The sequence below is a fragment of the Netta rufina genome (assembly GCF_964035555.1).
Source record: "Netta rufina genome assembly, chromosome: 1".
Lineage (NCBI taxonomy): Eukaryota > Metazoa > Chordata > Aves > Anseriformes > Anatidae > Netta > Netta rufina.
The window spans coordinates 161,799,193-161,812,327 of NC_140123.1; the positions used below are offsets into that span (position 1 = coordinate 161,799,193).

At 36.2% G+C, this 13,135-nt stretch overlaps 1 protein-coding gene across 1 annotated transcript in view; it reads right to left on the reverse strand.

Moving 5' to 3' along the window:
* Positions 1 to 331: 331 nt before the first annotated feature.
* Positions 332 to 13,135, reverse strand: part of BLTP3B (bridge-like lipid transfer protein family member 3B) — a 53,881-nt gene continuing 41,077 nt past the window's right edge. The window contains exons 15-21 of the mRNA XM_084305900.1: positions 12,879 to 13,054; positions 11,294 to 11,430; positions 9,682 to 9,832; positions 6,243 to 6,499; positions 3,992 to 4,100; positions 1,321 to 1,490; positions 332 to 587 (exon numbers count right to left, since the gene is read on the reverse strand). Coding sequence (XP_084162026.1) covers positions 462 to 587; positions 1,321 to 1,490; positions 3,992 to 4,100; positions 6,243 to 6,499; positions 9,682 to 9,832; positions 11,294 to 11,430; positions 12,879 to 13,054 — 1,126 coding nt within the window. The 3' untranslated portion in view covers positions 332 to 461. The remainder of the gene's footprint in view (positions 588 to 1,320; positions 1,491 to 3,991; positions 4,101 to 6,242; positions 6,500 to 9,681; positions 9,833 to 11,293; positions 11,431 to 12,878; positions 13,055 to 13,135) is intronic.

Sequence of the window (13,135 nt, forward strand, 5' to 3'; positions counted from 1 at the left end):
CAAATGCAACCTCCTATACAGACATCTTCTGGTAATAATAGAACATAATCTTAACAAACAGAGGTACAGTTTGTTAATGAGGCATGGTACATTTTACTCAGTTACGCAACTAGGCACCTTCTTTCATTGCTGAGCCATCCGGTTTTCAAAAAACATTTTAAAAATAACATCTCCTTTGATAATATTAAAAGTAGATGATATGATTTTTTTTTCTTCAGTAAATTAATAAAGTACAGTATAAACTGATTTCTCCAAAGTCATTTCGGTTTAAAACAGGCTGAAAAAAGTTACAATGTTTAATGATAATTTCAGAATAGTGGCTATTTCACAAACATTTTGTTTGTGATGAAAAAACTTCATGACAAAAGAATAACCATGTCTTCCAGCAATTCACAAAGAGTACTTCAGATGCTGTGATCACCCAAAATTCTGTTGATGCCTCGCACCAACAGAACATTGTCCTACTGATGATCAACATTCATCTTCTTTATACGATGAAGGAGGGCATCATTTTCCATCTGGACCTCAGCAAGAGCCATTTTAGCTTTGGCTAGTTCCTGTTTGAGACATTCGTTTTCTTCAAGAAGCTGAAATGACCAGGTTAGAAACACGTTATTAATATTCCTGCATACTGCCGACTTTTTCCATTACAGCATCTTTTAAAATAATATATCCCAATGGTCACATTCATTGATTGGTTTAGGTTTGTTGGGGCCAGCTGACTGATACCGAAGTAATGACAGCGGAACATGGAGGGAACTGATGGAGACAGATCAAAAGGCAAGATACCCTGGACTTTATGTTTTAGTTACACCATTTCCATTCTGGAGTAGAGTGGAAATAGTACTGGGTTCTGAGCTCCAGGAATGGGATTGTTATCCAGTGGGGAAAAAAAAGCTAAAGTGATGTGTGATTTTTTTCACCATCAATTCAAAATTCATGTATGACTGACAGGTTACTAAGGACCTGACTCAACCATCTAGTCCTTCACCTTTGGCAGTTGTGCTGTGCAAGGATCAGGGAGATGTTCAGATGAAATGAGAGAGGGTTATTACACAGTTTGTGAACTGCTTCTTCATAAAACTCCATCTGACGTAAAGGGGAAAAATTAGTCTGCAGTGTATTACCACCAAATTTAGAAAGTAGTATTACATTTTATTTTGAATGCCTATGTACTGAACCATACTTTATTATCTGTAATTCATAGTTTCCAGCTCAGATGTCTAAACAGAAACCCTCCCAGCCCACCCGTAGATAATCTAACAATTGTGATGATCAATGATTGTTGCAACTTTGGGGGATGGAAGGAATTCTCAATACCTCTTTTTTAAGGAAGTCATCTGAATCATTGCTTGATTTAAAAGGTCTGGGAATTTCACAAGTAGTCTGTGTGGCTTGGTCCTGTGTTTTAAATCCAGCAGGTCTAGTTGCTTCTTGCAATGCACTGCTTGAGTTCTTCATCTTCGACACATCATTTGCTCTTTGATTGTCTATAACAGAGAAAGGTACTTGAGAGTAGCATTTAGGTTTTTGTATTTTTTTTAATAAAGTTTAATTTTCATCAGCATTAAAATAAAAGCACCTCAGCTAACACATAATAAATACAAAATTCAAAATAAAATTAAAAAAAATAGTATACCCTTTTGGAGGAAGAGAGAAAGGAAAGAATGCATAAGAAGAAACTGTATGTGCATGTTCCAGCTCAAAGAAAATTACCACATTTTTATACTTAATGCTATTATCACCACAGAATATGTATCCTGAGTAATTAGCTATACAATGAAGACAACAGAGCTTGCAATTCAGAAAGTGTATCTAAAGAACTATGTATTTCAGATCTTCATTTTCCAGTGCCTGAAACATGCAGTGGAACAGGGAGGACAAGTTTGATAACTATTAATATTGCTACTGCAGTAATGTCTGCAGGTCCAAATTAGATCTGATGACTGTATTTATATTTGAAGACAGTGAGATAAACTTGCAGAATCGAGTTTTTAAATTAGAAAACAACTTTAAAGATTTATTATTAAGGAAACTTCCTAGCATTTATAACTGCAGTGCACTATAACTTCTATTAAAATATACTGCTATACACCAAGGGTAAAACGAGGGCACGATTCTTAATAGTCTAAAATTCCTTTTTCTTAAACAATTTCTTCCAAATTTTGTTGTTAAATTCATATTTCCTCCAATGTCTAGTATGTAAAGATGACCAAAATGCATTTTTCAAGCATTTAAAGGTGTTCAGTCTATTAGATAATGTGGAGAAATTAAAATACAAACAGATCATGCCACCATGCATCTCTGAGTAGTCTGGTCCATCTTTTCTATAACCTTCCATTAGGTAGATAAAGGCAGTATTAAGATCATGCTGCAACCTCCTCTTCCTCAAGTGATACAATACATTGCATATTGTCAGATTAATTTATTAAGGGCCTGGATGAAGGGGCAGGTGCACCCTCTACAAGTGTGTCAACAATATCAAACTGAAGGGTAAGTGAATGACAAGGAGAGCAAGACTGTTCTTCAGAGGGACCTGAACATGCTGGAGAAATAGACTGGCTGGAGTCTCAAGAAATTCAGCTCGTGTGTGAAGTCCTGCAGCTGAGAGTAAGTAACTTCTTACTTCACTAAAGGACAGGGATAAAATCAACAGAAAGCAACATTACAGGAAAGGATCTGTAGGCCTTGGTGATCAAGAAGTTGAACGTAAGTCAGCAATGAGCCCTCACAGCCGAGGTCAATTAGGCACAGGCTGCACTACCACAGGTGTAGATGACCAAATGAAGGAAGTTATTATCCCTCCCTACACTCAGCAGCAGTAATACCACATCTGCAGTACTGGATCCAGTTCTGGATTCCCCAGTGTAAGAAAGATACTGACAGCAGAGGACCACCAAGGTGATTGTGGCTAGGAGTACATGACGTACAAATAAGAGGTTAAGAGCAATGCATTTGTTACTCTGAAGATGGGAAGGCTATGGGGTGATCTGTAAGCCACCTTTGCCTGCCAAGTGAAAGGATATTGAGGAGATGGACTATGGACTAGACTTTCCGAGAAGTGTTTGTGAAGTCCTTAAGCACCTCTGGCAAGATAGGTAGCATGAGAGAAGAGCTGCAACAAAGGAAATTCTAAGTAGGCATTAATTATGAAATTAACCATAAGGGTGGCCAAGGATTAGGACAGGTTGCTTAGGACAGATAGTGCAATCACCTATTTGATGCTCAGAACTTGACTGGACAAGGTATCGAGCAACCTGATCTAAATTGCCTCTGCTTTGCACAGGGAGAAGGACCAGATAACCTCCTGTAGTTTCTTCCAACCTAGATTGTGATTCTTTGACATATATGTGAAAGACAACAGTGAAGTTCTAGCTCTAAATGTATTGCCTTGTTAACAGTATTTAGTATTTGCCTATACACGTAGAAAAAAAATGTAAGTATATACATCGGTCACAAAAGGTACAAAGTTAAATCCTTATTCAAAATACAAGTTTCAGTGCCATCATAGCCATGACCTGCCAAGATGCTACCACAATATACAGAACTGAAAATAGTTACTTGGACTTTTCAGGTAAATTTTTGTTTTACAATATGTTCTACCTAGTACCTGTAAGACAAAAACACAAAGATAACACAGAACTCTCTTGGCTAACTGTAAAGAAATTAAACTTTTTGTTTGATTTGTAGTTGATCTTGAAAGAATCTGAGACTTATTACGATGAAGTGATATGCACTTATGAAACATACAAAGTTATATGCGTATTTCTATTTCTCACAGATTTATTCAGCTGTAGGTTATCACAAACAATGCATTACTCAAAAAGGTAACTTTCTTCTAACTACTCTTAGAATTAAGGTTTATTGCAACACTACTTACACAAATTATCAGCAATTATTTTTTCATTATTAGAGACATCTACACAAAAAAACAGTGCTAATAATAATTAGATTATAATATTAAGATATCCAGTGGCGGGAAGATACAAACCTCTAATGAAAAAAGAGCCATCATCATTTCGTTCTATCCAAAGTATGTCAATATGTAGTTTTATGGGTACTAACTCAGATACCTTGAGATTTTCACGTGGACTGTCATCCTAAAAAAATATAAATATTCAAAGATGAGTTTACTAGGAAATCAAAATAGCTAAGATGTTAAATTAAACATAAGTTCACTTAATGAACCTTGAGAGAGAACATTTCAGAGCAGAAGTTTCTAACAGGTCTTCCACCGCTCCATTTTTTTTTTCTGTGGATCATATTAAAGGCCTATATGTATCTCTTGAGTAAATTCGCTGAACTCTATATACAATCTGACTGAAATACTTCAAAGTATTTTTACAGCCATCTCAATAAGATTAAATCCCAACTCAAGACGTTCTTTAGCTCAGGAGCTCTCAGAGTTAGAGATAAGAACCCCACACTATATCTGATTTTCTTTTCAATGATTTAAAGATTCAAAGGGAAATGTATCATTCTTAAGGGGACTTTGTCATTTTAGAATTTAGTTTGGGATGATACCAGCTGTAGGTCAGTTACTTTATTATACTCATCAGAAGGGAAATGACACAAATTACTTCCTTTGAGGTCTCCACAGGACATTTTTAAGTTCATTATCCCTGTCAAGCACAGTAATGTAGTATAATCATAAACTATACACATCAGCATTAAGCACATAGCAAGAAAGCTGTTGAGGTGTAACAAAGTTTCTTGAAACATCACTGAGACTGCAGTAGAAAACACAAAAATAAATCGAGTTTAAGGAAGGTTATTTTCTTTTTTCTCCAGGAAACACACTGCATCAAGTCCCATTCAGAAAAAAAAAAATACAGTATTGAATAGTCAGTGCAGCATAAAGAGTTGAACCATATCTTCTTACTCTTTACTACCCAACAGTGCTCTGGAAAGGAATCATCTGTGTCTCAAATCTGCCATCCGTCAGCCATCATGAGCAGCTTCACTGTGACATGTGCACAGCTGAGTGAGCACTTTAATGCTAATGCTGCCAAGAAGACCCTTATTGCCAGTTTAGTAATGCACATTCCCTACCTCAAACAGCTGTTTTCTTGAGCAGCTTGCTTAAGTCTGCTTTCTTGCCAATAAATCAGCACAATTCTGTTTTTAAAATTTAGGTTATTTTATATTGAAACTTTTCTTTCTGCACTTGAACATTCACATTTGTGATGCACCAAAATCTGGGGAACTGATTCACAGCTCTTACAGAACGTCCTTGAGCTACTGCTGGTACAGAAATAGCCCTAAAGGAGTGTCTAAGAATCCTCAGGGAATGGAAAAGCTGCACCAAGTAGGGAGGGTATACTGGTGGATTTTGATATTCAAGTCCGAGTAGAACATTGTACAGGTAACAGTTGACCTTCCAGTCAAGAATCTTAACAGATTCAAGGCCTGAGCCTAAGATGCACAATTTGAGCTGTTACTCCAGTCCTTGCTATATTCAACATTTACATGGGTGATTATTAATTTCCAAAGCAATGTTATAATGATTTTTTTTTTTCCAAGTGTAATCATCCTTGAATCCAATGGTTGTGCAGCACAGACATTCCTTTTAAGTGTCCAAAAGGATATCACCTGGAAGACTGGAGTAGCGCTGTCCTCTTAGTGTTACTATTTTAAGCGAGAGTGGTGAGAAAAGCTTGCACTGTTTGGTAACTGTTTCTAAGTAGAGCAGAACAGAAAAATCTGGGTTCTAAGAAGCAGTATTCAGCTGGTTTGAACTGTAGCTCTTGTAATCTCTTCCTTCTTTTGTATTGCACTTTCATTATATAACCTGTTCTTTAAGTAAGAAAGACAATTACCCTCGAAAATCTGTTTTGTAATTAAAATACCATCACCATGCTAAGCAAAAAAGCCCAGCCAACCAAAAACAAACCAAAACAAAACAAAACAAAAAAGCACACTGTGCCTGCAGGAATTTGGTATACATTACCTGTAATACTCCTAGATCTAGTCACTCTACAAAACTGACTAGCAAAGGATGGAAAAAAGTACAAAGTATTAATTCATGTAACTAGCTTGGTCATGCAGAGAATTCCTCTCTAGGCGTACCATAGAGTTAACCAAATCTATGGATTTTTAAATTGTTTTACTGTTATCTAAAGACTTTAGAGAGTATGATAGCAGTTTCTTTGAAGTTAACTGTATCCAGATTAGAAGGTTATCATCAAAGAAATAAGAACACAATTTCTTTAAAGCAGCCAAATAGCTTATCGTTAACATACTTTTAAATTAATCTTCGCATTAGAAACTTTTATCTTCATAGGCATCACTTCTGCAACAGTTTCATCTTCTAGAAAATGCTGAATGTTCGTGAGGGAAGATGTTAGGAATTCAGCACTGAAGTTCTCTACATGACACTGGAGAAAACCATTTTTTACAGCCAGCATAGAATGTATGATAGCACTGGGCCCACTTTCCCATCTCAAACTAATCTCAGGTGATGAACTAACTGGTCCGGCCATAGATTTACAATCAGAACCTGTTACAAAAGAAAAATAAGTTTGCATTAAACTTTTGCAATGTACAAAAAGCAATTATGATACAATTAATTCTGCTTCTATTGTCAAAAAAATCCAAGAAGTACTTTGGAAGCATATTCCAGGAACTACAACACTGCATATATATAATAAATTCAGATTAATTTTGTAAGTATATCACTTAAAAGTACTATAGAAAAATAATCCATATATAGTAAGTACTTGTACTTCACTGTGACAACAGAAAAGGACAATACAGAAGTATAGTTGTGCATAAAGTATTGTTTTCTCAGTGTCTTGAGAACTGAAAAACGATTATTTTGCATATTTTTCCACTAAATCCTTCATTCTTAATTCAGAAAAACATTTAAGTCAGCTCATACTAAGGAGAGCAGGTATTCTCTTGGAAAGGCATAATTTCCTGATTCAGGAACTTACTTGCTAACACACTGGAACGTAAACAGCAGTTTAGGGAGATAGAGAACACGACCGTGTGTTACTTCTGTTATTTGGGTGGCAGTAGATTTGAACCTTATAGGGAACTAGCATTTTCTTGTTAGTTTCAGTATCTTTAACCAGTAAGGACAACTGTAACATTCAACTGAACAGTTCTAAAAACAAAATGAAAAAATGTACAGTAACAAGATATTGAAAAACTAAGCCCAATATCCATTTGTAGTTCCAAAAAGAGGGTTCACCATCAGAAACAGTTACCCCAAGAGATTTGTTAAAGGTCATATCTGTCACTATGATGGCTGACTTAGAGAAGTGATTTATACAACAAAAAGCATATAATGTTCACAACAACTGTGTTAAGAAACATTGAAATCTGAAAGATATTTTAAAAAGTAACTGAATTAAAACTAATTGAATTATGTCAGTTTATATTAGTAGAGCATCTACCTGTTAAATGAATTTGAGGACAGAATTAATACCAAAAAAAATCATACAGATGCTTCTCAGTTTAACCTCAGCAAAGTCCAATGCTTACAAGCTTAGAAGTTGGAAAAAAAGATAGGCCTTAGTTATTGTGGGACCAGGAAAGAGCACCTGCAACATTGCTCAAAGACTCCAAAGTGTAGAAAACTAAGAGACCATGCATTAAGTCTCAGCCATGAAGCCAACATCAGTTATCTTGTAGCTACCTGAAACTGACGTAGTTGAGAGAGAATGGGAGAGAAATTGGGTTAAGCAATTCAGAAGTTTCTACAAGCTTCCACATGCACGACAAGGTCTCAGTAAAAGCATTTTCTCCTATGCAGAGTACGTACACACGATCTGATGAAAGGCATTGTCCTGTAACCAGCTCTGCTGGGACATGCACAGCTGCCACACTGCCCTCAAACGTACTCCTTCAGTAGCACACCATTCCCTTCCTACATTTACTAAGCTAACATTATAGCAGGCTGTAACTGGTTACAACTGTTAATTCAACACTTGAGTATGTTTTGTTAAAGGTTTAGGGGGGAAGTTGCTGGTTTTTTGGATACTTTTCTTATGTTTTTGCTCACTGGTTCTTTTAGTTACCTTTTATTACTGTTAACTCATATAAATTGTTTCTTTCAATACAATTCTCAAGCTTAATCCTAACATTGATCCTCTAGAATTTGTTTTATTTTTAAATTGTTTCCCTCCTTAGTTCTTACATTAGGATATACGTAGCAGATACGGGGCAGCACTGGCTGCAGAAGATTCCTGACTTGGTACAGAAAGCAGAGCTCTGTGGAAAAGAGAAAAGATGTACGTTGTGGAGTGAAAGTGACCATCAACGTAGAAAGAAGTGTTGATATGTCACCTATCCAGAAAGCCACCAGAAACAGTAAGGAAGAGATACACAGCAGCAGTATTTGTAGACCCCAGTCACATCATAGCCTATTGTCCACATAGGAATCAGTGCACAAGCCTCTCATACACAGCTGAGCTGGAGGCATGTTCTAGTTTTAGATCCAAGTGAGAGCAGGAAGGTGCCATGTTCTTACTATTTACTTCCTCTTGCTTTTACGAGGACATGACAGATAACCAGAACTGGCCGCCTGTTGTCTGAAGGTCAGCAATGAGACTTCCCTGCTGGACCTCCCTCATGCCTTCAGACGCAAGAACACAACTGCAACATCATGCAACAGCTGCTCAAGCAGTGGCTGCTGGCAACAGCTCAGCTTACCATTAAGTGATCTTTTTTTTTTTTTTTTTTAGCTAGTACATCAGAGGCTGTTTCATCAAGCAGAACCTCCTGAAGAAAATCCATACTGCTGCAAGGCTGGAAATAAATGGCAGCCAACTGCTGCTATAATTGTTTCCTGGGAAAGGAGATGAACCAGGAGCAGGAGGCAGGTGCATCGGGGATCTGCACCCCCCAAACCCTGCAGTGCAGCAGAACTGGCATCTAGCAATCTGTGTGGACGGCTGGCAAAGGGGAGCAAAACAAACTGTGACAGACTGGCATGCCAATGCAGCACGCCAAGAAGAAAACCTCACAGTATGTGAACTAGGTTTTCCTGGCAGATAATGTACATGTACCCATGCCCAAAAACAGCTCAGACTTAATATACTGGTTGATCTAGTTGTGCCAATATCTGGCATGAAACTACTCTCTGTATGCTTTCAAGTGTATTTAAAAAAAAAAAAATGAAAGAATAAAGGCTGTCATGGCAGCTTGTTTTTCCTGATACAAAGGCAGTTTTAACTTTTCTTAAAGCACAGATTATAAATCAGTTTAAACTGTGGGTTTTATTTATTGTACAGAAAAGTATATTTAAGAAAAGAAGAAGCTGCCTTCAGAAACAGCCCTTCAAACCAAGGTACAAAGTATCATTAGAGCAGTAAGAGTTCCCTACCGATAAAACAATAACAAAATGTAATTTTTTTATTTATTTATTTTTTAAATTAGGTAAGTTGTATTTATCAGAAGTCAATGCAATTAACGCATTTATTTTTTTTTTTACTCTCCCATCAGAAATTTTTCTTTTTTTTTTTTTTTTTTTTTTTTTTTGCCTCCTATTCAATGTATGTCAATTAGGAAAGAGACCAGAGTAGATATTCTAAACCAGGATAAAAAGGATGTTACCATACTAGCAGGAGCGTAAAACTGATCTTGTGCATTAAGGGTAATACAGTGTTTTTATTTATTTACAATAAATGTTTCCAACTCCAATTTCACAATAGAGATCTCATTATTAGTTCTTACCCACAGTTCTGTTGCAAAGATAGTGTCGAACACTGATATTTCCCAGTTGATTTGGTATCACTTGGTTGACCTGAAGGCATATTTCTGTGTCTTCACCTCTGATGTCAATTTCACCATTAACACCAAATATTTGGAAAACCACAACAGACATCTGTCAACAATATTAAGATTAAAAAATGAGATTTAAAATTGAATTTATATTGGTTATTGTTTATTAAATTACCTAAACCTTTCTTCCCTCAAAACAAAAAGAATCTTTGCACCCATAACCCTAGCTCATAGAAAGTTTTCTCATTTCTTCTTTTCTTTTTGTACCCATCGGCTTGACAATGGGTAGGGTCGACTGTCTGCCCAGACAGACTCTTGTGTTCATAACCTACCTGTAACAATTCAGAACTGGCCAGAAAAGTCATGAAAGCTAGACAGCCCTTCCCCACTCTTGTTAAAGAAGCATGTGACATTTTTTGAGGCTGCACCCAGCTTCATGTATATCGTAAACACAACCAGGCATTTCCAGTACTGAATCAGAACACGGTGAAGAACCAGGACAGAACACTAAACTTTGGCAATTTGCACAGCAGTCAGCCCTTTTTCTCCATTTATTGGATCACGGTGTCTTTTGAAAACGTAGCAGCCAGTTTCAAAAGTCAGTTTTGTTATTGGAATGTTTTGGGTGTCCATCATCATTAATACTACTTTGGGCTTTTTTTTATTTTTTTTGTTTTATATTCTGCAAATAGAAACAAATGCCAGCATATATTTGTGTAACAAGCTGCATCAATTTTATTTTCTTCATATTATCTATAAGTGCAAGTAACAAAGTTTATTTGGAAGGAACCAATCATTTAGGTGAGCTTTAAGTGAAATTCATTGTATTTTGTTTGACCCATACTCTTAGGTTTCCAGTTCTCAACCTTAACTGATACAAGAACATAATTTAAGAAGTGTTGATTAGTGCAAAGAACAGCAAGAAGTAGATAGGCAGATAAAGAAAGTTGGTGCCCTCATGGTGTCTCAGGAAGAGAATCTTTCTCCACAACTCCTATCTTTATAGTCTTCTCTAAATACTGGCCGTTGTCCTGACATCATCCTGGACAAGAAGTATTTCTCACCTGACCTGGCTTGACAACTGCTCAGGTCCTATTTGCAAATACTACAGAATGCTACCAGTGCTGATGAAATATCTCCATGTAATAGATGTCAGAGTTATGCTTAACAGAGTTATGCTTAATATACACTTGATATGAAAAAGCTATTTTTAAATATCATATTCAATATGTAGAAGCATAAAAGAACATGCTATTACAAAATATCAATATGTATTAAAGTGGAAATATTTCCTGACACTTTAAAGTGGCTACTGTCATTTATTAATAGTGGCTATAAAATAGTGGCTATACAAAGGAGATAAGAACAGAGAATGCTCAGCATAACTTGAATTACAATCTTCATTTTTATTTATTACAATGGCACTAGATCCATAGGCCTACGTAGCACACTAACAAAAATTCCCAAATATACTAGAAAATCCCCTCAAAAAGCATTCATTTGATCTTTATTTTCATGTTCAATTTATTGAACCATATATTCTAATGGAATTCAACAGTATTACCATTTCTTCACTAGTCTCATGGGCATTCTCTGAAGCAGCACTCATGGCATCTGGAGATGACCCATCACAATGTTCAATCACTGTGCCTCCTTCATGGGCATTTTCTGATGGGCTTTGATAGTTTGTGGCTGTAATACCTTCCATACATGCATCAGAAAAAACGCAAAGTTAGCAGAGCATAACCTGAATCAGTCCTGCATTAAGAATAAACTCAAGTGTCTGATACTGTATGAATACGTTAACTCATTTTTAAAAATGAGTTGAACAGCTTATTAAACAAATATTTATGACTGAACTGCCAAATCCATTCCTCATATGGAGTTTGAAGTTTTAGATGCTATGCAAGTAAGGCAGGATATACTGACAAAAATGAAACGACACTCTGCATGCATTGCATGAAGAACTGCGAAGGGCCTTAGTCTTCCAAATCAAATCTAAAACTGATTCAACAGAAAAAAAGGGTAACGATTCCAAGGTGTGTATCTAAAATACTACACAGCACCTTTAAAGCAAATGCTTGCAGTTTTATGTTTAGAGAAAGAACTATGTATTTTTTTCATTAGAGTCATCATGATAGTTAGTGTCTCCTTGACAACTGGGAAGCATGCAGACTTAACTTGCAGTTAAACATTGTTTAAGTTAAAAAAAACCACAAAGATTATTAAAAATGGAAAAAATATTTTATGGCATACTCCTACATATGCATATGCAGAAATGCTCTTACAATCCAAATTTATAACAGGTCTGCAAGTGAAACATTCTTCACATTATTGCTCTAGGCCAAAAAGAAAATCTACAGAAAAAGAATATTGTTATTCTTCATTCAAAAATAGAATTTATCAGAAAAGAGGTACCAATAAAATGTTATTATTGTACACCTTGACATTAGGAAATTATTTAATCAGTTCTACCAGAGAGTTACATCGTTATATTTGCACAAGTCCACAACGCTACAGATTATATAGAGACAATTACTATACAGCTGAATTCCTACCTCAGATCAGGAGCAAAGGCTCATGCACAGAAGAGCAAAAACTGGACAAGTATTTGCTGTTACGCAGTCCATAGGAAGGAACTGCTTCGTAAGGAACAAGCTGCAAGGAGACTACCAAATTATCTATCTGCTGATTATCATGACACGCATTAGTGAATTATTTTTTTCCCCCATCTACTCTTAAATTGAAGCTTCTTTACCACTTCAAGTGTAACACTGATTCAGGGTGCCAGCCTGTAAGCACTCACAGCCAAAAAAGGGTGCTTAAAAGCAAAGCTTTTAATAGTTCTGCTATTAAACAGAATAGCTCTGCTTAACTCAGGGTTCCCACACAGCACTGCAATGCTTTTACTCTCCTCAAGAGATGAAAACTGACTAGTGCTTAATTAAGTAGCACTAGTAGCACACCCAGTTGTTTTCCCTTGAAATGATGTGCTGTGAATATACTTGGTATTATTTACTAGTGAAGCTAACAGCAATAGTGTTGTAAGATACCCAGGGTTTGCTGCACCACAATCCTTTTGGGTATTATTTTAGTAACACACAACATTTTCAAGTATTGCTTAAAAATATTTTGTTAAATCTGTTTACCTTTCTCCAGAAAGCTTTGGCTATCACTTCCATCACTCTCCACCAAATGCTCCTCTAGCATCATACTATCAATAGAGATGGTATCCAGAGAGACTTGCGATGGACTTCTTTTCATATTCTTGTAAGAAACAGAGAAGGCAGGAAGGCTGGATGGGCAGCGTTCCTTAGGCTTTGCACTTTGAAATATAAAAACATAGGAAATTACTGCTTTATATGAAGGGAATTTCCTAGAAGTTACTTTTAAAAATCCTCTAAAC